The 24533-nt window shown below is 50.4% G+C and overlaps 1 protein-coding gene across 3 annotated transcripts in view; it reads left to right on the top strand.

Annotated features, from left to right (window-relative positions):
* Positions 1-24533, top strand: part of ARHGEF2 (Rho/Rac guanine nucleotide exchange factor 2) — a 150315-nt gene that overhangs the window by 103706 nt on the left and 22076 nt on the right. For all 3 annotated transcript variants that reach the window (XM_082275564.1, XM_082275565.1, XM_082275566.1), the window contains 6 exons: positions 16756-16823; positions 18596-18659; positions 19554-19686; positions 20077-20186; positions 21639-21785; positions 21947-22197. In XM_082275564.1, coding sequence (XP_082131690.1) covers positions 16756-16823; positions 18596-18659; positions 19554-19686; positions 20077-20186; positions 21639-21785; positions 21947-22197 — 773 coding nt within the window. The remainder of the gene's footprint in view (positions 1-16755; positions 16824-18595; positions 18660-19553; positions 19687-20076; positions 20187-21638; positions 21786-21946; positions 22198-24533) is intronic.

The following is a 24533-nucleotide window of genomic DNA, read 5'->3' as shown; positions in this document are numbered from 1 at the left end:
GCCCCATCATTGGTGTGAGTGGGAGGAATAGTGCCCCATCATTGGTGTCAGTGGGAGGAATAGTGCCCCATCATTGGTGTCAGTGGGAGGAATAGTGTCCCATCATTGGTGTCAGTGGGAGGAATAGTGTCCCATCATTGGTGTCAGTGGGAGGAATAGTGCCCCATCATTGGTGTCAGTGGGAGGAATAGTGTCCCATCATTGGTGTCAGTGGGAGGAATAGTGTCCCATCATTGGTGTCTGTGGGAGGAATAATGCCCCATCATTGGTGTCATGGGAGCAATAGCACCCTTTGTTGTTATTGGGAGGAACCGTGCCCCATCATTGGTGTCAGTGATAGCACAGCAATGGTGCCCATCAGTGGTGTCACTGGAGGAATAGCACCCTTTGTTGGTGGAAATTGGGAGGAATTGTGCCCCAAGAACCATCAAAGGCCCACATCCAACCTGCTGGCCACAATTCAGAGACCACTGCTGTAACTCACCTAACCTTGACCTTACAGTAGATGTAATATTACCTTCACTCCCCCCTCCCCCTCTCTTGCGCTCATTTTTTATATATATATATACACTGATTCCAACTGACATTATGATATATTTCTGACACATAGTATCCATCTCACACCATCGATGTCTTATGGTTTTCGTCACCCTCAGTCCCGCCACATGCTCAGTTCAGAGTCCCGTCACCCCCAGTCCCGCCACGTGCTCAGTTCAGAGTCCCGTCACCCTCAGTCCATTCAGAGTCCCGTCACCCTCAGTCCCGCCACATGCTCAGTTCAGAGTTCTGTCACCCCCAATCCCATCACATGCTCAGTTCAGAGCCCCATCACCCCCAGTCCCGCCACGTGCTCAGTTCAGAGTCCCGTCACCCTCAGTCCATTCAGAGTCCCGTCACCCTCAGTCCCGCCACGTGCTCAGTTCAGAGTCCCGTCACCCTCAGTCCCGCCACGTGTTAGTTCAGAGCCCCATCACCCTCAGACTCGCCACGTGCTCAGTTCAGAGTCCCGTCACCCTCAGTCCTGCCACTTGCTTAGTTCAGAGTCCCGTCACCCTCAGTCCCGCCACGTGCTCAGTTCAGAGCCCCGTCACCCTCAGTCCTGCCACATGCTTAGTTCAGAGCCCCATCAGACTTGCCACGTGCTCAGTTCAGAGTCCCGTCACCCTCAGTCCAGCCACGTGCTCAGTTCAGAGTCCCGTCACCCTCAGTCCCGCCACGTGCTCAGTTCAGAGTCCCGTCACCCTCAGTCCTGCCACTTGCTTAGTTCAGAGTCCCGTCACCCTCAGTCCCGCCACGTGCTCAGTTCAGAGTCCCGTCACCCTCAGTCCTGCCACTTGCTTAGTTCAGAGTCCCGTCACCCTCAGTCCCGCCACGTGCTCAGTTCAGAGCCCCATCAGACTTGCCACGTGCTCAGTTCAGAGTCCCGTCACCCTCAGTCCAGCCACGTGCTCAGTTCAGAGTCCCCTCACCCTCAGTCCCGCCACGTGCTCAGTTCAGAGTCCCGTCACCCTCAGTCCTGCCACTTGCTTAGTTCAGAGTCCCGTCACCCTCAGTCCCGCCACGTGCTCAGTTCAGAGCCCCATCAGACTTGCCACGTGCTCAGTTCAGAGTCCCGTCACCCTCAGTCCCGCCACGTGCTCAGTTCAGAGTCCCCTCACCCTCAGTCCCGCCACATGCTCAGTTTAGAGTCCCGTCACCCCCAGTCCCGCCACGTGCTCAGTTCAGAGTCCCATCACCCTCAGACTCGCCACATGCTCAGTTCAGAGTCCCGTTATCCCCAGTCCCGCCATGTGCTCAGTTCAAAGTCCCATCGCCCTCAGTCCTGCCATGTGCTCAGTTCAGAGTCCCGTCACCCTCAGTCCCGCCACATGCTCAGTTCAGAGTCCCGTCACCCTCAGTCCCGCCACGTGCTCAGTTCAGAGTCCCGTCACCCTCCTGCGTCTCTGCTCTCACTCCTTTCCTCGGCTCGGTCACGTGGTCCCGGAGGCCGCGTTTTGCGCTGCTAGGAGAACGCTCTTTGATGTCTTGTTCTGCTTGTAACGGCTCAGTTTACAAGTCCCATCTGGCGGCGGTCACACGATACGCCCAGCAGCTGGCGGCAGAATTAACCGTCTCCCACCTTCAGCCGGATCCCTGCTGGGAAATCCATTCCGGGCCTCGTTACCATTGAGGTTGGGGGGACCCCCAGTTTTCCCGTCTTCCTTCCGATGTTAGGAACTCATTTTCCATATTCAGGCTGGAAATCTGCCTGTTTCCTGACTTGCTGAAAGTTAAAATGGGGCTTGCAGTTCGAGCCGCCACTGTGCTACCAAGAAGATTGCGCCTTTGTAAAGCAGCAGTTGGTTGTATTCGGCGGGTAAAACGCCCACACGCAGTATTCACAAAGCGGAGTTCCCCTTTAACTGCTTTCAGCGTTGGGCCTCTGTGAGGTGGCAGACGTTGGCAATGTGGAATTTTTCAGAACGCGCTGTTCTGTGGCACGGTACATTTCCAAAAATGTGTCTGAACCCCCCCTCCCCCCCCCCATCCGGGAATACATTAGAGTTACATATGGCAGGCAGATCGAGGCGCGCGGTGCCGTATACATCGATGACTCTGCGCATTACTAATCCCCCCATCAAGGCCGAGGAGCCTGGAGCCTGGGGGAGGATCGCTACAGGAATGTATGAGCGTCCACAGAGTCCCACCACCCACACATAGGGGGCGCCATTCCTGACAGGTCACCATATACACTCACTGGGTCATTGTTCATAAAGATTCACCTTTTATCCATAAAAAGCCGTCTATGAGATGATGTCATCAGTCTGCTGCAGGCTTCAGTCTCCCCTCCCCCAGTGATCAGACTGTACATTGTAATATTTGTTAGGAAGTCACAAGGAGAGAGGCCACAGCAGGTGCTGAACTGTGTCAGACATTTGTGAACACAGCCAAGAATTGCACAGACACCAGATTTACACGATTGTGTCATCTCAGACACGCATGTGATGAGGGTGTAGCTCGCCCGAAACACAAAAAACATTGCACTCCCAACCCCCAAATGAAAAATACTGCAGCCCCCACAGGAAAACCACGCACCCCCACATGAAAACATTGCACCCCCACCCCCCCATGAAGAACACTGTACCCCCCACATGAAAAACCCTGCACTACCAACCCCCACCTGCAAACCATGCACCCCCATGAGGAACACTGTACCCCCCCCCCCCCACACACACACAAGAAAAACACTGCACTACCAACCCCCACCTGCAAACCATGCACCCCCCAACCCCCCTGAAAAGAGCACTGTACACCCCCCCCCCACATGAAAAACACTGCACTACCAACCCCCACATGAAAAATACTGCATGCCCCCTCAGGAAAACCACGCACCCCCCACATGAAAACCACGCACCCCCACCCCCCATGAAGAACACTGCACTACCAACCCCCACCTGCAAACCATGCACCCCCAACCCCCCTGAAAAGAGCACTGTACACCACCCCCCCCCCCACCCCACATGAAAAACACTGCACTACCAACCCCCACATAAAAGACCATTCACCCCCAGCTTGGTTTGTGCTCTGACATGCACTGTTACCTGTGGGACCTTCTATAGACAGGTGTGTGCCTCTCCCAATCATGTCCAATCAACTGAATTTACCACAGGTGGACTCCAATCAAGTTGTAGAAACATCTCAAGGATGATCAGTGGAGCCTAATTTTGAGTGTCATGGCGAAGGGTGTGAATACTTTTGTACATGGGATTTTTTCATTTTTTATTTTTAATACATTTGCAAAGATTTCAATCTTCTCTCACGTTCTCATTATGGGGGAGGGGTTTGTAGAATTCTGAGGAAAATAATGAATTTAATCAATTTTGGAATAAGGCCGTAACATAAAATGTGGAAAAAGTGAAGCAGTGTGAGTACTTTCCGGATGCACTGTAAATCCAGAACTTCCTGGGTCAGTCCTCCTTCATAGGAATAAATCCAGAACTTCCTGGTTCAGTCCTCCTTCATAGGAATAAATCCAGAACTTCCTGGTTCAGTCCACATTCATAAGAATAAATCCAGAACTTCCTGGGTCAGTCCACCTTCATAAGAATAAATCCAGAACTTCCTGGGTCAGTCCGCCTTCATAAGAATAAATCCAGAACTTCCTGGGTCAGTCCGCCTTCATAAGAATAAATCCAGAACTTCCTGGTTCAGTCCTCCTTCATAGGAATAAATCCAGAACTTCCTGGTTCAGTCCGCCTTCATAGGAATAAATCCAGAACTTCCTGGGTCAGTCCGCCTTCATAGGAATAAATCCAGAACTTCCTGGGTCAGTCCGCCTTCATAGGAATAAATCCAGAACTTCCTGGGTCAGTCCTCCTTCATAGGAATAAATCCAGAACTTCCTGGGTCAGTCCTCCTTCATAGGAATAAATCCAGAACTTCCTGGGTCAGTCCGCCTTCATAGGAATAAATCCAGAACTTCCTGGGTCAGTCCTCCTTCATAGGAATAAATCCAGAACTTCCTGGGTCAGTCCGCCTTCATAGGAATAAATCCAGAACTTCCTGGTTCAGTCCTCCTTCATAGGAATAAATCCAGAACTTCCTGGTTCAGTCCACATTCATAAGAATAAATCCAGAACTTCCTGGGTCAGTCCTCCTTCATAGCAATAAATCCAGAACTTCCTGGGTCAGTCCTCCTTCATAGGAATAAATCCAGAACTTCCTGGGTCAGTCCGCCTTCATAGGAATAAATCCAGAACTTCCTGGGTCAGTCCGCCTTCATAGGAATAAATCCAGAACTTCCTGGGTCAGTCCTCCTTCATAGGAATAAATCCAGAACTTCCTGGGTCAGTCCGCCTTCATAGGAATAAATCCAGAACTTCCTGGGTCAGTCCTCCTTCATAGGAATAAATCCAGAACTTCCTGGGTCAGTCCACCTTCATAGGAATAAATCCAGAACCTCCTGGGTCAGTCCGCCTTCAAGTGAATAAATCCAGAACTTCCTGGGTCTGTCCTCCTTCATAGGAATAAATCCAGAACTTTCTGAGTCAGTCCGCCATCAAGGAAATAAATCCAGAACCTCCTGGGTCAGTCCGCCTTCAAGTGAATAAATCCAGAACTTCCTGGGTCCGTCCTCCTTCATAGGAATAAATCCAGAACTTCCAGGGTCAGTCCACCTCCATAGGAATAAATCCAGAACTTTCTGGGTCAGTCCTCCTTCATAGGAATAAATCCAGAACTTCCTGGGTCAGTCCTCCTTCATAGGAATAAATCCAGAACTTCCTGGGTCAGTCCTCCTTCATAGGAATAAATCCAGAACTTCCTGGATCAGTCCGCCTTCATAGGAATAAATCCAGAACTTCCTGGGTCAGTCCTCCTTCATAGGAGTAAATCCAGAACCTCCTGGGTCAGTCCACCTTCAAAGTAATAAATCCAGAACCTCCTGGGTCAGTCCACCTTCAAAGTAATAAATCCAGAAGTTCCTGGGTCAGTCCACATTCATAAGAATAAATCCAGAACTTCCTGGGTCAGTCCGCCTTCATAGGAATAAATCTAGAACTTCCTGGTTCAGTCCTCCTTCATAGGAATAAATCCAGAACTTCCTGGGTCAGTCCTCCTTCATAGGAATAAATCCAGAACCTCCTGGTTCAGTCCGCCTTCATAGGAATAAATCTAGAACTTCCTGGTTCAGTCCTCCTTCATAGGAATAAATCCAGAACTTCCTGGGTCAGTCCTCCTTCATAGGAATAAATCCAGAACTTCCTGGGTCAGTCTGCCTTCATAGGAATAAATCCAGAACTTCCTGGATCAGTCCGCCTTCATAGGAATAAATCCAGAACCTCCTGGGTCAGTCCACCTTCAAGTGAATAAATCCAGAACCTCCTGGGTCAGTCCACCTTCAAAGTAATAAATCTAGAACTTCCTGGGTCAGTCAGCTTTTCTTTTTTGTTCAATTTTTGTCCTTGTGTTCTCAGCTCCGCCCACCCCAAAGTTCATTTTTATTTTCACGTATTTTTTATGGTCAGTAAGTGGTGCAAAGAATAAAGAAGTGGGCGGGGGAATCAGTCCAGCAGTGTCGGCCCGTATTCTAAGTACCCGTTTCGGGGTGGAGTGACCCTTAAAATAATTGAAATACCCGGCACCCTCTGTATGTGGCCCCTCTGATACCAGAACCTCCAGGTTCCCCGGGCCCCTCCGCTCCCAGCCCTTCATACCACACACTTTAAGCCGTCTAATTGGCCGAGACTTCCTGCCATGGCCCATTAATTGTGTGTTTGATCCGCTCAGCGTTCTTCATTAGAGAACCTCCATGGCGTGTCTGCGATTTACCGAGATAAACACCGGCCCAGCTTCTCCTCCACCCGTCTATTAACCAATCAGAAGAACTTCCCTCGGCTCTATAAACACCCTTCAGGGTACGGATTCTCCTTCTTTTTATCTTTCGTTCCATTGGCTGGAGTTGCCACACTAGCTGAAAGCAAAATCAGGCTTGCAATCGGAGTGACTGTATGAGAGGGAGAGGGGCCTACAGGATGGTGTGGGTTCAGGGTGGTGATAATTCCAGAGAAAGAGGCCCCCCATAGGTGGTAAAATATCTTATGTGACTGTGGGGGAGGGGACATTAGAGTGTAAGCTCCTCTGGTACAGAGACTGATGTGACTGTGGGGGGGGGGGGGGACATTAGAGTGTAAGCTCCTCTGGTACAGAGACTGATGTGACTGTGGGGGGGGGGGGGACATTAGAGTGTAAGCTCCTCTGGTACAGAGACTGATGTGACTGTGGGGGGGGGGGGGACATTAGAGTGTAAGCTCCTCTGGTACAGAGACTGATGTGACTGTGGGGGGGGGGACATTAGAGTGTAAGCTCCTCTGGTACAGAGACTGATGTGACTGGGGGGGAGGGGACATTAGAGTGTAAGCTCCTCTGGTACAGAGACTGATGTGACTGGGGGGGGGGGGGGACATTTGAGTGTAAGCTCCTCTGGTACAGAGACTGATGTGACTGGGGGGGAGGGGACATTAGAGTGTAACCTCCTCTGGTACAGAGACTGATGTGACTGTGGGGGAGGGGACATTAGAGTGTAAGCTCCTCTGGTGCAGAGACTGATGTGACTGGGGGGGAGGGGACATTAGAGTGTAACCTCCTCTGGTACAGAGACTGATGTGACTGTGGGGGAGGGGACATTAGAGTGTAAGCTCCTCTGGTGCAGAGACTGATGTGACTGGGGGGGGGGGGGGGACATTAGAGTGTAAGCTCCTCTGGTACAGAGACTGATGTGACTGTGGGGGGGGGGACATTAGAGTGTAAGCTCCTCTGGTACAGAGACTGATGTGACTGGGGGGGAGGGGACATTAGAGTGTAAGCTCCTCTGGTACAGAGACTGATGTGACTGTAGGGGGGAGGGGACATTAGAGTGTAAGCTCCTCTGGTACAGAAACTGATGTGACTGCGGGGGAGGGGACATTAGAGTGTAAGCTCCTCTGGTACAGAGACTGATGTGACTGTGGGAGAGGAGACATTAGAGTGTAAGCTCCTCTGGTACAGAGACTGATGTGACTGTGGGAGAGGAGACATTAGAGTGTAAGCTCCCCTGGTACAGAGACTGATGTGACTGCGGGGGAGGGGACATTAGAGTGTAAGCTCCTCTGGTACAGAGACTGATGTGACTGTGGGGTAGGGGACATTAAAGTGTAAGCTCCTCTGGTACAGAGACTGATGTGACTGGGGGGGGGAGGGGACATTAGAGTGTAAGCTCCTCTGGTACAGAGACTAATGTGACTGTGGGGGGAGGGGACATTAGAGTGTAAGCTCCTCTGGTACAGAGACTGATGTGACTGTGGGGGAGGGGACATTAGAGTGTAAGCTCCTCTGGTACAGAGACTGATGTGACTGTGGGGGAGGGGGACATTAGAGTGTAAGCTCCTCTGGTACAGAGACTGATGTGACTGTGGGGGGAGGGGACATTAGAGTGTAAGCTCCTCTGATACAAAGACTGATGTGACTGTGGGGGAGGGGATATTAGAGTGTAAGCTCCTCTTGTGCAGAGACTGATGTGACTGTGGGGGAGGGGACATTAGAGTGTAAGCTCCTCTGGTACAGAGACTGATGTGACTGTGGGGGAGGGGACATTAGAGTGTAAATGTTTATTAAAAAGCATGAAACCTAATAAAAACATATTTACATTTATTCAAAATAAATAGAATTATATATAAACAAACAAAAGTAGCTTATTTCAGCATAGAAAACAAAAAAACTGGCTTTTTTTGCCAGAAAAAAAAATCTAAACAGAACCAAATATACAACCCAAGATATGTTAATATTATTATTATGCACCACAACAAAACCCTAAACACCCCCTAACCACACCCTCAGGCTAAGAAACGATTACACATTCAACCCATGCATGCAGCCTTTTTTCAAAAATGTGATCCTATAAAAAATCTAGGGGATGTGGAAGGACAGAAAGAAAAGTTACAGACAGCAGCTATGGGGACCTGACATTCCTTCACACCTTTGTCCAGACCCCGCGGATTCCACCTGTCCTTCCCAACCTCATCCAGAATGATGTGCACCACCACCTCGACAGGAAGGACATTTTTCCGAGTGGAAGCCTGACACCGTGCATTCCACATGTAGTAACGAACTACTAAGCTAACTAGAAAAAGTGTCTGAAAATCAAAATCCCGATGAGTCGCAAAAGACCCGTATGACCACTCTGCATAACTCAAGTGGGAAAAGAGAGGGACACTCAGAGCCCTACCCATATTGAAGGGGCACTGAAGCAAGAAATGGTTCATTGTCTCCTCACCCCTACCACACTCCACTTTTGGAAATCCACAGTTCTGCACAGAGCGACGCTTCAGGTTGCCCTTCACAGAGTCTGCCATGGAACGAGCGCCAGGCCAAGTCCTGAGCTAACTAGAAAAAGTCTCTGAAAATCAAAATCCCGATGAGTCGCAAAAGACCCGTATGACCACTCTGCATAACTGAAGTGAGAAAAGAAAGGGACACTCAGAGCCCTACCCATATTGAAGGGGCACTGAAGCAAGAAATGGTTCATTGTCTCCTCACCCCTACTACACTCCACTTTTGGAAAGCCACAGTTCTGCACAGAGCGACGCTTCAGGTTGCCCTTCACAGAGTCTGCCATGGAACGATCGCCAGACCAAATCCTGAAACTTTAAAGGCATTCTCTTCAGATTTATCAAGCGCAGACCCTCCATCATAACAGGGCCTGGGTAATCCCTCAAGGCTGATTCAACAACCCTTCTCTCCAGGGTCTTCCTAGGAAAAGACTTAATTTCCTCTGCCATCACTCGCCTCTGCCGAAGCATTTTCAGGCACGGGGCAACGTAAGTCGGGAGCTTACCATGTCGGACCTTCAGGCTTTTCACTGGCCCACCATTCTCCCAGCTCTGCAGAAAAGGACCAGGACTGAAAAATACCAACCCACCCAGGCGGTTCCTCTGCCGGCATAGTACCAAAATGATGTTTCATCAGAGAAAAGAATACCACCAGGTTGACCATACCTAGGCCACCCATAGCCATATAAATGTGTGTGACTGTGGGGGGACATTAGAGTGTAAGCTCTTTGTACAGCATTGTGTTATATGTCAGAGTTATACAAAGGTGAACATTGCTTTCATGGCTCCCCCGTTATCTCCAGCCTGCTGGAAAATGTCTGTGATCTGAGAGATCTGTCACCGGAATGGCCGCGCTCTCCGCGCCATATGTCCGTGACGCAGTTCCCAGGATGTGTTATGTTGAGACGGCTGTAAAATTACTCCGGAAATTATATAACCAGAGGGGGGGGGGGGAATCGGAGGCTGGCCGTATTTCCGAAGTCCTGGAATCTCCACCTGTACTGTGCGTCTGCTAGGAACAGCTGCTTCTATTTGGACACTTAATACCATCCTTGTGTTCCCAGAGGCAACATCTGTACCCGGAGACAGCTGCCCAAATCTCCGCAGAGGGATCACTATTCAACCACTTGGTGACTCTGTGCAAATCCTTCTGCTTTTTATAGGGTCAATTATAGGTGGAGCATGGTGGGCTGAGTCATATGATGTCTTATGTGTCATGGATACTGGTGGGAACCCCTCATAATGGGCACAGCGGGTGTACAGACCCAGGAACTCAGCACAGGGATGGTGGAAACCCCTCATAATGGGCACAGCGGGTGTACAGACCTAGGAACTCAGCACAGGGATGGTGGGAACCCCTCATAATGGGCACAGCGGGTGTACAGACCCGGGGACTCAGCACAGGGATGGTGGGAACCCCTCATAATGGGCACAGCGGGTGTACAGACCCAGGAACTCAGCACAGGGATGGTGGGAACCCCTTATAATGGGCACAGCGGGTGTAAAAACCTTACAGGGGCTCTATAACCCTCTCACGTGCCACCCAAACAAACAAAATATTGGCCATACATTCACTTTCAGCCATGGGGAGTGTTGAACAATATGGGGTAACCTTAAACGGGGACTGAAGCCGCAGGATGACCCTCCCCCGGTTACGGCCATTATGGCGAGACGGGGGTGACATCACTCTTGTATATAAAGGTTTTTGGACTCAGCTGACAGCTTGTGATCTGGAGCTGCAAAGGCCGATTCCCGTCCCAGATCCCCCACAAAGGGCCCATTGTGAGCTCCAATCATTCCATTACCGACCCGGCGCTCTTACCATGTATCCCCCCCATCCCCCCCAGATGCTGGCGGAGGTCCTCCAACCACAAGCAGAAATAAAAAAAAGCAGCAATTGGCCACAAAGGGGCGCCAATAAAAAAAAAAAATCATAGAGCCCTATTGATGGGGTAAATGTCACATTAACAGCCAATTGTGGTGTGACCCCCCCCCCCCCCCCCCCGGACGCAATGTGCGCCCTCTGCAGGCGCTGTCCTGTGTTCTGGCCAGCAGCATTGGCTGTCTAGTGACAGGTCCTCTTCGCGGTGTTCAGGCCCAGGCTCTGCTGCACCGCACAGGGAGTGGTTTCCGTTCTCTATATATACATGGGGAGGAAGCCGCTTCCCTGACAGAAATTAACCCCCGTGCTGCCGCCCGCCCGCCTCCTCCCCCACTACAGCCTTTTGTCTCTAATGCAAATACGGCTTTAATGCGAGTGCAAATCACCGGATCCAACTGCCACCATATACAATCTTCTTTACATCTACCATTAGCTAGGGCTGATTGGATAATAACTGGATGTATTGTTTAGGTTCATCCTTTACAGAGATTGTACAATGCGATTGTATAGTGTATGGCCGGCTAATTCACCTGAATTGGTGTCAACACTTACTGCAGAGAGCAAGAACCAATCAGAGCTCAGCGTGCTGTAGCTGCGTCCGTAATATGTACTGCTCCTCGCCAGGTACACAATGCCTCTTCTCATTTCCGGTGACAGGTCCTCATTCCCTGCCTCTCTCCTGGTACACAATACCTCTTCTCCTGTCCGGTGACAGGTCCTCCTTCCCTACCCCTTGCCAGGTACACAATACCTCTTCTCTTGTCCGGTGAAGGGTCCTCATTCCCTGCCCCTCGCCAGGTACACAATACCTCTTCTCTTATCCGGTGACAGGTTCTCATTCCCTACCCCTCTCCTGGTACCCAACACTTCTTCTGTTGTCCAGTGACAGGTTCTCATCCCCTACCCTGGTGCCCAGTTGCCCTTTCTTTTGTCTGGTGACAAGTCCTCATTCCCTACACCTCTTCCGGTGCCTAATGCATCTTCTGTTGGCCAGTTACATGTTTTTATCTCCATCCCCATGGCCCGTTGCCTCTTCGCTTGTCCAGTGACAGGTCCTCATTTCCTGCTCCTGTCCTGGTACCCAGTGCTTCTTTTCTCGTCTGGTAACATGTTCTCAGTTCTTGCCTCTCTCCCAGTACCCGGTGCCCCTTCTCTTGTCTGCGATAGGTTCTTATTCCCTCTGCTGGTACCCAATGCCTCTTTTCTTATTTGATGACAGGTCCCAATTCCTTGCCCTTCTCCCAGTTCCCAATGCCTCTTCTCTTGTCCAGTGACAGGTATTCATTTCTTGCCCTTCTTTCAGTACCCGGGGGCCTCTTTCACCTTTCCCTCTCCTGGCTCACAATGCCTCTTGTCTGGTGACAGGTTCTCATTCCCTACATCTCTCCTGGGATCCAGCACTTCTTCTGTTGTCCAGTGACAAGTTCTCATCCCCTACCCCTCTTCCGGTGCCTAATGCCTCTTCTGTTGTCCAGTTACACATTTTCGTCCCCTTCCCCAGGGCCCAGTGATGGGTATTTATTTCTTGCCCCTCTCTCAGTACCTGGGGCCTCTTTCACTTTTCCCTCTCCTGGTCCACAATGCCTCTTGTCTGGTGACTTGTTCCCATTCCCTTCTCCTCTCCCAGTGCCTGATGCCTCTTGTCTGGTCCTCACTCCCTCCTCAGATCCTCATTCCCTTTCCCTCTCCTGGTCCACAATGCCTCTTGTCTGGTGACGTGTTCCCATTCCCTTCTCCTCTCCCAGTGCCTGATGCCTCTTGTCTGGTCCTCACTCCCTCCTCAGGTCCTCATTCCCTTTCCGTCTCCTGGTCCACAATGCCTCTTGTCTGGTGACATGTTCCCATTCCCTTCTCCTCTCCCAGTGCCTGATGCCTCTTGTCTGGTCCTCACTCCCTCCTCAGATCCTCATTCCCTTTCCCTCTCCTGGTCCACAATGCCTCTTGTCTGGTGACGTGTTCCCATTCCCTTCTCCTCTCCCAGTGCCTGATGCCTCTTGTCTGGTCCTCACTCCCTCCTCAGGTCCTCATTCCCTTTCCGTCTCCTGGTCCACAATGCCTCTTGTCTGGTGACATGTTCCCATTCCCTTCTCCTCTCCCAGTGCCTGATGCCTCTTGTCTGGTCCTCACTCCCTCCTCAGATCCTCATTCCCTTTCCCTCTCCTGGTCCACAATGCCTCTTGTCTGGTGACGTGTTCCCATTCCCTTCTCCTCTCCCAGTGCCTGATGCCTCTTGTCTGGTCCTCACTCCCTCCTCAGATCCTCATTCCCTTTCCCTCTCCTGGTCCACAATGCCTCTTGTCTGGTGACAGGTTCTTACCCCTCTCCTAGCACCCAGCACTTCTTCTGTTGTCCAGTGACAGGTTCTCATCCCCTACCCCAGTGCCCAATTGCCTTTTCTCTTGTCAGGTGACAAGTCTTCATTCCCTACTCCTCTTTCGGTGCCTAATGCCTCTTCTGTTGTCCAGTTACACGTTTTCGTCTCCTTCCCCAGGACCCAATGCCTTTTCTCTTGCCAAGTGACAGGTATTCATTTCTTGCCCCTCTCTTAGCACCTGGGGTCTCTTTCACCTTTCCCTCTCCTAGTGCACAATGCCTCTTATCTGGTGACATGTTCTCATTCCTTTCCCCTCTCCCAGTGCCTGATGCCTCTTGTCTGCTCCTCATTCTCTTCTCAGGTCCTCACTTGGTGCCCACTGCCTCTTGTCCGGTAACAGGTTCTCATTCCCTTGTTTCCCAGTGCCTGATGCCTCTTGCCTGCTCCTCATTCCCTTCCCCTCTCGTCCCGGACATCTTCCCCTAGTACTTTCCATGGCAAGTTGTCCATTCCTGACCTCGGCATATCGGACTGAGTTCCAGGCCAGGCATGGATTCACCAAGCCGTCACATTGGGCACTACCGAGCCTTATGGTCTATAGTGGCCATCAATAGTCTGAATGAATAAATCCAGGGTGAGGCGGCACTCATGTATCGGGTGTGTGAAAAGTGACAGAGAGGATTCTGGGAAACCACAACGTGGCCGCAAACACAGAACGCTGCGCAGTGAGGTGATGGAGGGTGTGGCGGCGATGCACAAGCAGGAGGGTGTTACACAGGAAGTAATAAACATGTATAGAGGGAAGACGACACTTCACAGAGTAGAGGGGTCATATACATTGAGATCTTCCCCTCCTGGGTGAGATCAGCCTACCTCTCACCATTTTCTATATAGGAAGCCATTTTCCAGGGGTGGTTCTCAGACATTTCATATGCCATCCTGGTTATAGAACGGCACATTAGGCCTTTCACCGGGCCAATGGCTGAGAAGATTCTCTTCTCGGCCTTTTGGCTAAGATCAAGTGTAGTATCTGTTCTTATCAGTGTTGGAATGGAACCTGAAGGTTAGTATCGGTGGTGGCCGAAGTTAACCGGGGCGCTCTGGGCGTAACTGGAGGACCGGAGTAGGCCAAACCAGAGAAAGCCGGATGGTTCCAATGCCTTCCTGATTTGAATGGGTCCGCCCCTACCAGTTTGAAGGGAGCGAGAAAACTGGATTGGTTCCGTGGCCAGTTAGTACTGCTCCTGGATGTGATTGGTAAGGAACGGCGGTGGCGGTGGGAGGGCCTTTCCTCCTGGGTTGAATCTGGCCTTGCAAAAGGCTTGTCCCCAGTTGAAGGTAGGTTCTCCCTAAGCTGTCCAAAGTTCTGATGCCTCCTGGTGGGATAGGGCTACACTCGGTCTGGCCTTTGGGCGGGGGTAGAGAAAGCCCGTAGTGTATGTGCCCCTGGGGTGGCAGCCCAGGGGTGCCTTAATTCTCACTGGTGAGGGGCAGCTCGCCTTGAGTTTTTCGGCACCATGGTCACTGCACCTACGCACACTTTTTTAAGCACCTGCCTCTTGGGCAAGGCCTTTTGGCTTCGACCAGAGGAATTTTTATTCCGGCCGGAAGGCCTGCCTTTGTTTTTCACTTAGGCACTAATTCACCTCTCCACTTCCCCTCCCCCACCTTTTTGTTTGTGTGTGTCTTTTCTTTGTAGTTTGTCACTTTTCTATCACCTTTTTTTCACCTGCACGACTTGTAGGGTGTGGGTCCTTGGGCCCTACCTTGAGTCTTGGGAGGGGGTGGATATGGCCTTTTGGCTTGGTCTGCCCTCTCTCATGGGGTCTTCCTTCGGGGGAGCCCCACTTAGTACTCGGTGGAGGCTGTTTCGGCAGTCCCCCTGAAGAACGGGGTCAGTCTGGTTTCGGCCAGACAGACCATGAGTACCTTAAATCCCTGTCAGGAGTCTTGCACCCCGGGGGATCGAGGTTCGGGTCCTACCTCTTCGGAGGGAAGACCATTTGTTCGCACACCCTGTGCACTTTTTGTGTTCCTCACGTTTGTGTGTGTGCACTTTTTTATGCACCGGGTGAAGTCTTTTGAGTGTGTTTCACACGCTACGGGCTTAAAAAAAAAAAGAAAAAATGGCTGAGAAGATTCTAGGATTAAAGTATAACCTCAGCTGACTTCACAGGTCCCAAAAAAATATTTCAGTTCAGCTGCTGCAGATCCCTCAAATCTTCTGCATTGCCACACACTGGTAGAGATCTGAAATCAGGCTTGCAGTGCCTGCTGTTGGAGGGGAATGTGCTGTCTGCAGAGCTCACAGGAGCTGAGGGCCATCTACACCAAGGTGTTGATGTTCACCTATGCTGGGGGGGAAGGACAGGCGGAATCTAAAGAATTTCAGGCGCTGTAAAGTGTGGTCATGGCCCATTGAGAGCGGGGCCGGAGGAGGAGGGTCTAGAACCTACATAACTTAAAGATACCAGCAGATAAAATGGCTCCATTCTATTTTTTTCCTTCACATGTGTCAAACACAAGGCCTGGGGGCCCGTGAGGCCATTTTATGTGGCCCTCGCACCTCTCCTGCAGCAATGGCACCCCCCTCGTCTCTGCCCCCGCCTTGTCTCAGCAGTTGCCAACAGAGATTGAGAGGTGGACAGAACTCCTCCTACAGATCCTGTCCCTCTCTGCGCAGCTGCAGCTACCCTCTCTGGCTCCCCTGGTCTCAGCATTCAGCTGACTCCAGGCCTTCTCTGGTCCTTCTCCAGACCCTGTACTGTTCCCGGAAGCAGCACAAGGGGGGAGCACTTTGATTGTAAGGGACTCTTAATTTCTGATGGCGGGGTGCTCTGAACTTCTAGTCCTGCAGATAAAACTGGTCCTTTGTTGGCAACCAAATTGCTGATGTGGCCCACGATGAAATTGACACCCCTGCTTTACTGGGTATGAAGGAGGGATGCACTGATGCTGATACCGAACATTTTCACGAGTACTCGTGAAAATGATCCCGAAATCGACACTTTGCAGTGCAATTTGCGTCAATACTAAATGAATGGGCGCAAATCGCGCTGCAAAGAATCGCATGTGATTTCTTCCACTGCTCCTGTGTGTGTGAATAGAAACAGAAAAGCGCCATCTAGTGGGTAGTTTATTAAAATGTAATAATTCGCATTAAGGTCATAGCTGGTCAAATGCAAAATCTGCATAGGTGTCACAATCCCGCTGATGATAGAAAATCACAGCCGCTGGAGGTGCTCACAGGGCTGGAGGAGCTCTATAGGCGGTCTGCCCCAAAGCTGACATCACTTCCTCTCTCTATCCACGGGGGTCCCGAAACTCGACACCTGTGAGCGACTCCAGCGACCGTGATTTTCTGTCATCGGCAGGGCAGGTTTTGCATTTGACCAGCTCTAACATTTTTAATAAACTGCCCACTAGATGGCGCTTCCCTTTCTATACACACACAGGAGCGGTTGGGGAAATCGCAATGCGATACTTTGCGTTTGCGCCCATGTATTTTGTTTTGACGCATATCGCACCGCAAAGTTTCGGTACTCTGTATCGGCGAGTATTTGACTCACAGATAAAAAAAAAATAAAAATGGTATCAGTGTATCCCTGGTATGAAGCTCTGTGCACCCCCAGGTCAAACAATGATGGAAGCGCTCTATAGGGGAAGTGGGGGAATAATAATAAACGTTTCCTATAATCATCTCCTTCTCTCCTCAGCGTGCAGCGTCACCATCCACAACCGCTGCAAGGACGCCCTGCCCAGCTGTACCAAGGTCAAACAGAAGGTAAGTCCTTACAGTGTACCCTCATTATAGGGTTATGGGGGGGGGGGGGTAGAAAGAAAGGGCCAAAGAAGGGGGAGATAGTGAGAATAGAAAAAGAAGAGGGGGAGAAAGTGAGAGGGGGGTGACAGAGAGAGAGAATGAGTGGATGGGGAGGGGGAAGGGGGGCAGGTGAGTGGAAGAGGGGAGAGAGAAGTGAGATAGTGGGAGGGAGAAAAAGAGAGAGTGTGGAAGAGGGAGAGAGAGAAGTAATTTAGTGGAAGAGGGAGAGTTAAAGAGAATGAGTGAAAGAGGGGGAGAAAGTGGGAGGGGGGGAGTGGAAGATTGAGAGATAAAGAGAATGAGTAGAAGAGGGAGAGAGAATGGTAGAGGGGAGGAGGAGAGTGGAAAAGGGGGAGAGAATGGTAGAGGGGAGATGGAGAATGGAAGAGGGAGAGAGAATGGTAGAGGGGAGAAGGAGAATGAGGAGAAGGAGAGAGAATGGTAGAGGGGAGAAGGAGAATGAGGAGAAGGAGAGAGAATGGTAGAGGGGAGAATGAGGAGAAGGAGAGAGAATGGTAGAGGGGAGAAGGAGAATGAGGAGAAGGAGAGAGAATGGTAGAGGGGAGAATGAGGAGAAGGAGAGAGAATGGTAGAGGGGAGAAGGAGAATGAGGAGAAGGAGAGAGAATGGTAGAGGGGAGAATGAGGAGAAGGAGAGAGAATGGTAGAGGGGAGAATGAGGAGAAGGAGAGAGAATGGTAGAGGGGAGAATGAGGAGAAGGAGAGAGAATGGTAGAGGGGAGAAGGAGAATGGAAGAGGGAGAGAGAATGGTAGAGGGGAGAAGGAGAATGAGGAGAAGGAGAGAGAATGGTAGAGGGGAGAATGAGGAGAAGGAGAGAGAATGGTAGAGGGGAGAATGAGGAGAAGGAGAGAGAATGGTAGAGGGGAGAAGGAGAATGGAAGAGGGAGAGAGAATGGTAGAGGGGAGATGGAGAATGGAAGAGGGAGAGAGAATGGTAGAGGGGAGAAGGAGAATGAGGAGAAGGAGAGAGAATGGTAGAGGGGAGAATGAGGAGAAGGAGAGAGAATTGTAGAGGGGAGGAGCGTAGAAGAGGAATAGAGAAAGAATGAGTGGAAGAAGAGGGGAGTGGGGAGAGGTAGTGGGGGGAAGAGAGTGGAAAAGGGGGAGAGAAGAGAGAGTGGGAGGGGGAAAAGAGTGGAAGGGGGAGGAGAGTAAGTGAGAGCTGGAAAGAGTGGAGAGTGAGTGGAGGAGAGGGAGAGTGGAAGAGAGGGAGAGAGAGGAAAGCGAGTGGGAGAGGAAGGAGAGAGAGTGGGGGGAAAGAGGAGAGCCAGTGGGAGGGGGAGAGAGTGCGGGGGGGGCGGGAGAGGGAGGAGTGGGAGGGGGAGAGAGTGCGGGGGGGGAGAGGGAGGAGTGAGAGGGGGAGAGAGGAGAGTGTGGGGGGGTGGGGGGGGTAGAATGGAGAGAGAGTGGGGAGGGGGAGAAAGAGGAGGGGGGGGAGTGTGGAGGGGGGGAGGGAGAGGGAGGAATGAGAGGGGGAGAGAGGAGAGTGTGTGTGTGGGGGGTGGGGGTGGGTAGAATGGAGAGAGAGTGGGGAGGGGGGAGGGAGGGAATCAGCGAATGAGCAGAAAATTAGGGGAGAGAGGTGAGTGGGAGAAGTGGGGGAGGGGGATAGAGAGGAGAATACAGACTAGAGATGTATATATATATTTATAATACACATAATAAAAGATCAGAAAGTGACGCTCGTTGTCCTCCTTCTCTTCCTGTACAGCAGCAGAAAGCGGCGTTCATAAAGAACAATAGCGCTCTTCAGAACGTGTCTTTGCGGAATAAAAGTAGGTATCTTCCTCCATGGATCCTCACGTCTGAGAATTGTTCTAGAAATAGAGATTTCATTCCCGGGAAATGATTTTATGCTTCTCTACACACAAAAAAAGTATTATTATTATACAGGATTTATATAGCACAGTTTACGCAGCGCTGTACAATATAAAAGGGAGACAATACTGTTACAATACAATAAAATACAAGAGGCCTAGGAGGGCCCTGCTCAGAAGAGCTTACAATCTAATCTGAATGACAGCCCTCCTGTGAGGCCCCGCCCCTTTTTTTGTCCCTAAAGGTCTTACATAACACAAAGTCTAACCCCCGGGTGGGGGCGGAATTCAGCACCCCGCCTATCTCCTGTACATAAGCTGCAGAGAGCCCAGAGATTCTTCTCAGAAGCCCCTCCCCTTTTTAACATGTGCTCCGCTCAAGGTAAAATTATTGATCAGTTCTGCCCCCCCCCTTTTATTAAGTTTGCTGCATTGATTATAAGGGACCTTTTCCATAGGAATACCTTGGTCTGCCAATACCGATCACCTGGCTGTTTTATTAATTTGAAGGCTTCAATACCTTGAGAGCAAGCCTAGTTCCATGTTGGTTCTGGATCTGTGAGATCAGGGCAGCCAGAAAACTGGTATTTTATTTATTTAGAGGTCAGCAATGGCAGCCTCTAAGATATTTGCTGAATTTGCAAATGTTTTAGACAATTGATGCTTGACTGCCACCCAGAGGCAATAACTGGAAGTGCATGCAAGGTGACATCCCACCAACCGTTGACTGAAAGCCAATAAATTATTAAACATTTATTATTTCATATTTTTATATTTTTATCTGTAAGACTGGTTTTGGGTTGGATCTTCTTTTTCACCCATTTTTGTATTTTTTATTTATTTTTTTTGCAGCCACTACATTAAGGGAGAGACCCAACTCCGCCATCTACCCCTCTGACAGCCTCCGACATTCCCTGCTGGGATCCCGGCGCGGGCGGTCATCTTTGTCCCTCTCCAAAAGCGTCTCCACCACCAACATAGCGGGGTGAGTCCTCCTTTTCTTTATCAGCACTCTTCCCACCGCTGCTTACTGTAATCCAAAGACCACCAATTGTTTTCTAACCAACAAAATGGCTCCTCTGACATCAAGATCCTGAGTGCAATAACTTCATTGTGTCACCATCTAAGAGATCCAGCAAGGTTTTTCTTTTATCCCTGGGGTGCCTTTTTGTATCATAATTGTAGTATTAAGAACTGTCTGTGTTGCCAGATAGCAATTATTAGGATTCAAGAATTTCCCAGAGCGTGGGACAGAATCTGCTCGTCCTCGGGGGACACAGTCAGTTCTTCAGACGTGTTGATGACATAACATGTTTATGAATACTCTTAGAATGCAGGGTGTATGTGGGGTCTATAATGTACGTTCTGTGTGCAGGAATCTGAACGATGAAAGTCCCCTGGGCATAAGAAGAATCTTGTCACAGTCCACCGACTCCCTGAACATGAGGAACCGGACGCTGTCTGTGGAGTCTCTCATTGATGAAGGTAGGGGGATGATCATTGCTGGAGACTCTTCATATATCCTTTCAGTTGGGTTGGGCCTCTGCCACAGGTCACCCTGTAGAACCCTTGAGGCCTCAGCCACAGGTCAGCTTTAGGACCCTTGAGGCCTCTGCCACGGGTCACCTGTAGAACCCTTGAGGCCTCAGCCACAGGTCAGCTTTAGGACCCTTGAGGCCTCTGCCACGGGTCACCTGTAGGACCCTTGAGGCCTCTGCCACAGGTCAGCTTTAGGACCCTTGAGGCCTCTGCCATGGATCACTTGTAGAACCCTTAAGGTCTTTGCCACAGGTCACCTGTAGGACCGTGGGGGCCTCTGCCCCAGATCACCTGTAGGACCCTTGAAGCCTCTGCCACGGGTCACCTATAGTACCATTGAGACCTCTTCCACAGGTCACCTGTAGGAACCTTGAAGCCTCTGCCACATGTCACCTGTAGGAACCTTGAAGCCTCTGCCACATGTCACCTGTAGGAACCTTGAAGCCTCTGCCACATGTCACCTGTAGGAACCTTGAAGCCTCTGCCACATGTCACCTGTAGGACCATTGAGTTCTCTGCCACAGGTCATCTTTAGGGCCATTGATGCATCTGCCACAGGTCACCTTTAGGACCAATGAGGCCTCTGCCACAGGTCACCTGTAGGACCGTTGAGGCCTCTGCCACATGTCACCTGTAGGACCATTGAGTTCTCTGCCACAGGTCATCTTTAGGGCCATTGATGCATCTGCCACAGGTCACCTTTAGGACCAATGAGGCCTCTGCCACAGGTCACCTTTAGGACCATTGAGGCCTCTGCCACAGGTCACCTTTAGGACCAATGAGGCCTCTGCCACAGGTCACCTGTAGGAACCTTGAGGCCTCTGCCACAGGCCACCTGCAGGATTGTTGAGGCCTCTGCCAAAGGTCACCTTTAGGACCGTTGAGGTCTCTGCCACAGGTCACCTTTAGGACCCTTGAGGCCTCTGCCACAGGTCACCTTTAGGACCCTTAAAGGCCTCTGTTGTAAACCAGTTCGGTTACTCAAGGTCCATATAGGCAGCTAGGAGATCAAGATCCTTTCCTTCCATCCCCTGGCTGCAGTGTGGGAAGCAAATACTCTACCTCTGTACTCACATCCTCACCAGCCAGAGCCTGGGAGAGGAGGACTTTTCTAGAAGGGGTCTACAAAAAACATTTCCCTTCCCCAGTGCACATTAGTGGCATAACCCTTCATTAGTGATAGGCTAAGGCAGACTTGAATAAGTGCAGTCATCCCCTGAACGCTTAGGGCCCTAAATGCAGGCATCGCTTAGTACAGTGTTGGCCATAGACTTTGAGTGGCGCAGGCAGCGGGGCTGGTTTCTGTACCTGTCCCTCCTTGGTGCACTAGGATGCACAGTAGCTAGACTGCCCCATGTGTTAGGGGCCTACATATTAATGGCTGTTTATCCGCAACAGGTGCCGATGTCATCTACAGCCAGCTGATGAGTGACTTTGCCACGGATGAGAAGGAGTTTGAGGCAGACTCGTGGAGCTTAGCCGTGGATAATAATTATCTTCAGCAGCACAAGAAGGACGTCATGAAACGTCAGGATGTCATCTATGGTGAGCACTGGCAGTGCGGTAGAATGGCCTACAGCACCTTCACAGTCATATGGGGGTCTGTGTATTGGTGTCGTCACCCAAGATTCATCCATTTTTTTCCCAGTTGAATCTTGTGTGAAAAATGTATGAAGCTGGGGTGAAAACTCGTTTCATCTTCGCAGAGCTCATCCAAACCGAGGTCCACCACGTCCGCACGCTGAAAATCATGACCAACATCTTCCGGAAGGGGCTGGTGGAGGATCTGCAGATGGACCCGGCCCTGGTGCAGAAGATGTTCCCGTGCGTGGACGAGCTCAGCGACATTCACATCCGCTTCCTCATCCAGCTGCTGGAGAGGCGCAAAGATTCTCTGGCTTCCGACAGCAACAAGAATTTTGTCATCAACAAGCTGGGAGACATCCTCATCAACCAGGTATGGGCCTGCAATCCTAGATTGCTGACAAAGCTATGTATGAAGAGGGTCGTCTTTAAAATGGTCAAACATTTTTTTTTAATGAAAGCTGCCCCTTTTGCCCCTCGGTAAAGTTGGCCCTGGTATGAAGTGTTCTATGACACCCCGATTCATCACGCTGCTTCAGCACAGCAGCCTAGAGAAGGTTCACTGTTTTATTACCAGTCAGTAAACGTCAGTGGTGTATTTTGGTTAGGCAAGACTAAAATTGGGCGCCCCCTCCTATGTAAATTTTCCCCACTCCTTTTTTAACGGACGTGGCTTCCTCCAAAATTGAAGGACTAAAAGTCCCAGCATGAACCACTGAGATCTCATGAGGGGAGGGGGATGGGTGAGGGAGAGAGAGGGGGGTGGGTGAGGGAGGGAGAGAGAGGGGGGGATGAGAGCGAGAGAGAGAGAGAGGGGGGGTGAGAGAGAGAGAGAGAGAGGAGGTGAGAGAGGGGGGTGAGAGAGAGGGGGCAAGAGAGAGTGTGGGGGATGAGAGAGAGGAGGAATGAGAGAGGGGTATGAGAGAGGGAGGTGAGAGAGAGAGAGAGGGGGATGAGAGAGAGGGGGATGATAGAGAAAGAGAGATGCGGGGTGAGAGAAAGGGGGGTGAGAGAGAGGGGGGTGAGAGAGGCGGTTCTAGCAACCAGTTGCTGCCCCCCTGCAAAGTGCCGCCCTAGGCCTGGGCCTTGTTGGCCTAGGCCAAAAATACAGCACAGGTAAACGTTACATTTCCACAAATGTCCTACCAATTGGACAAGTGTGAAATTCCCATCTTTTTCCTGTGCCGGACCAGCAGTGATAAGACCAATAAAAGTAGCCTGAGGACATCTTTGGTATTCTTAGAATTCTTGGAACAAGTCCTCACATCCAGAACTTCGATTTTTTTTTTTTTGTCCAAAATGTACCTGAATTTGGTTTCATTTATCTAAAGCTGAACTCCAGCCTTCCCTTCATTCATGCTCAGTTGTACAGGGTTTAATTTTTCTGCTACAATGTTTTTATTGAAATGCAAAAAAGAAAATACAACCACAATATTCCCACCCAGAGGATATAAGCAACAAACCCTCCAACGTGGGCCAGGGGTCAACACTGGATCCCTGAGTCCTAAAACCCAGGGGTTAGGGGTGTTGTGGACTCATCGATCCACCTTGAAAATGGGGTGAACAAAGATCAAACCAAAAAGGGGGGGTGTGGGAGGCTGGAAGTAAAGAAAGAGAGGAAGCGAGTAGAAGAAGGAAGTTCCCTCAGGCTGCAGAGATTAACCAGGAATACCCAAACTGATTGAGTTGGAAGCGCGTAAGACCACCATGGGGCCCACACCTTGATGATCTTAGGGTGGGAGTCATGGAGGATACTGGTCATCTGTTCATTGACCATTAGTGTCGTCAGGATGATCTTCACTTCTGAAAACGGAACAATGGATTTTTTCCAGGCCCTGGCTATTGCACACTTGGCGGTGATAAATAGGTAAGTGGCCAATGTCTGCTCATAGGAGAAAAAGCCCAGGATTGGAAAATGTAGAAGTTCTAAGTTGGCATCCTTGTGAATGGATGTATGGAAGAGCGTGAACTAAAGTCCAAAAACCCTATACAAGAATCCTACCAAATGGGGACAGGACCACCAAACATGATTTTGTCTCCTCGTTGACCACAACCCCCGAAAACCTCTATCACTATATGAGGGATTCAAGCTAGCAATACGGGCTGGGACCCAGTACCAGCGGAGGAGGACTTTATAGGCAGCCTCCAACATGACAGTATGGGGGATAGGTCTTGTTTTCACTTGAACACAAAGAGCTGAGATGTTGGGGCGCCACTAGCGTTTAGTGGGGAGTAGATGATGGATATGGTGCCGGGAGCACCTGGGGAGTGCAAACAGGTATGTTCGAAGGCTGGTTTCTTACACGGGCAAGTGTCTTTACGTCTGTGAAAGGCTATCGAGTGGCATAATTGGATGTAGTAAAATGATTCAGTGGAAGGAGCCTCATGGGTCTCTTGGATCGAGGACTAAGAGGGAAGTGCAGAGATAATTTTCAAAGTTTGGGTCTCTTGGATCGAGGACTAAGAGGGAAGTGCAGAAATAATTTTCAAAGTTTGGGTCTCTTACATTGAGGACTAAGAGGGAAGTGCAGAGATAATTTTCAAAGTTTGGGTCTCTTGGATCGAGGACTAAGAGGGAAGTGCAGAGATAATTTTCAAAGTTTGGGTCTCTTGGATCGAGGACTAAGAGGGAAGTGCAGAGATAATTTTCAAAGTTTGGGTCTTTTGGATCGAGGACTAAGAGGGAAGTGCAGAGATAAATTTCAAAGT

The sequence above is a fragment of the Pelophylax lessonae genome, assembly GCF_965119305.1.
Source record: "Pelophylax lessonae genome assembly, chromosome: 13".
NCBI classification, from domain to species: domain Eukaryota; kingdom Metazoa; phylum Chordata; class Amphibia; order Anura; family Ranidae; genus Pelophylax; species Pelophylax lessonae.
The sequence above is the reverse complement of the archived record's forward strand: the minus strand, read 5'-3'. Positions and strand labels throughout refer to the sequence as shown.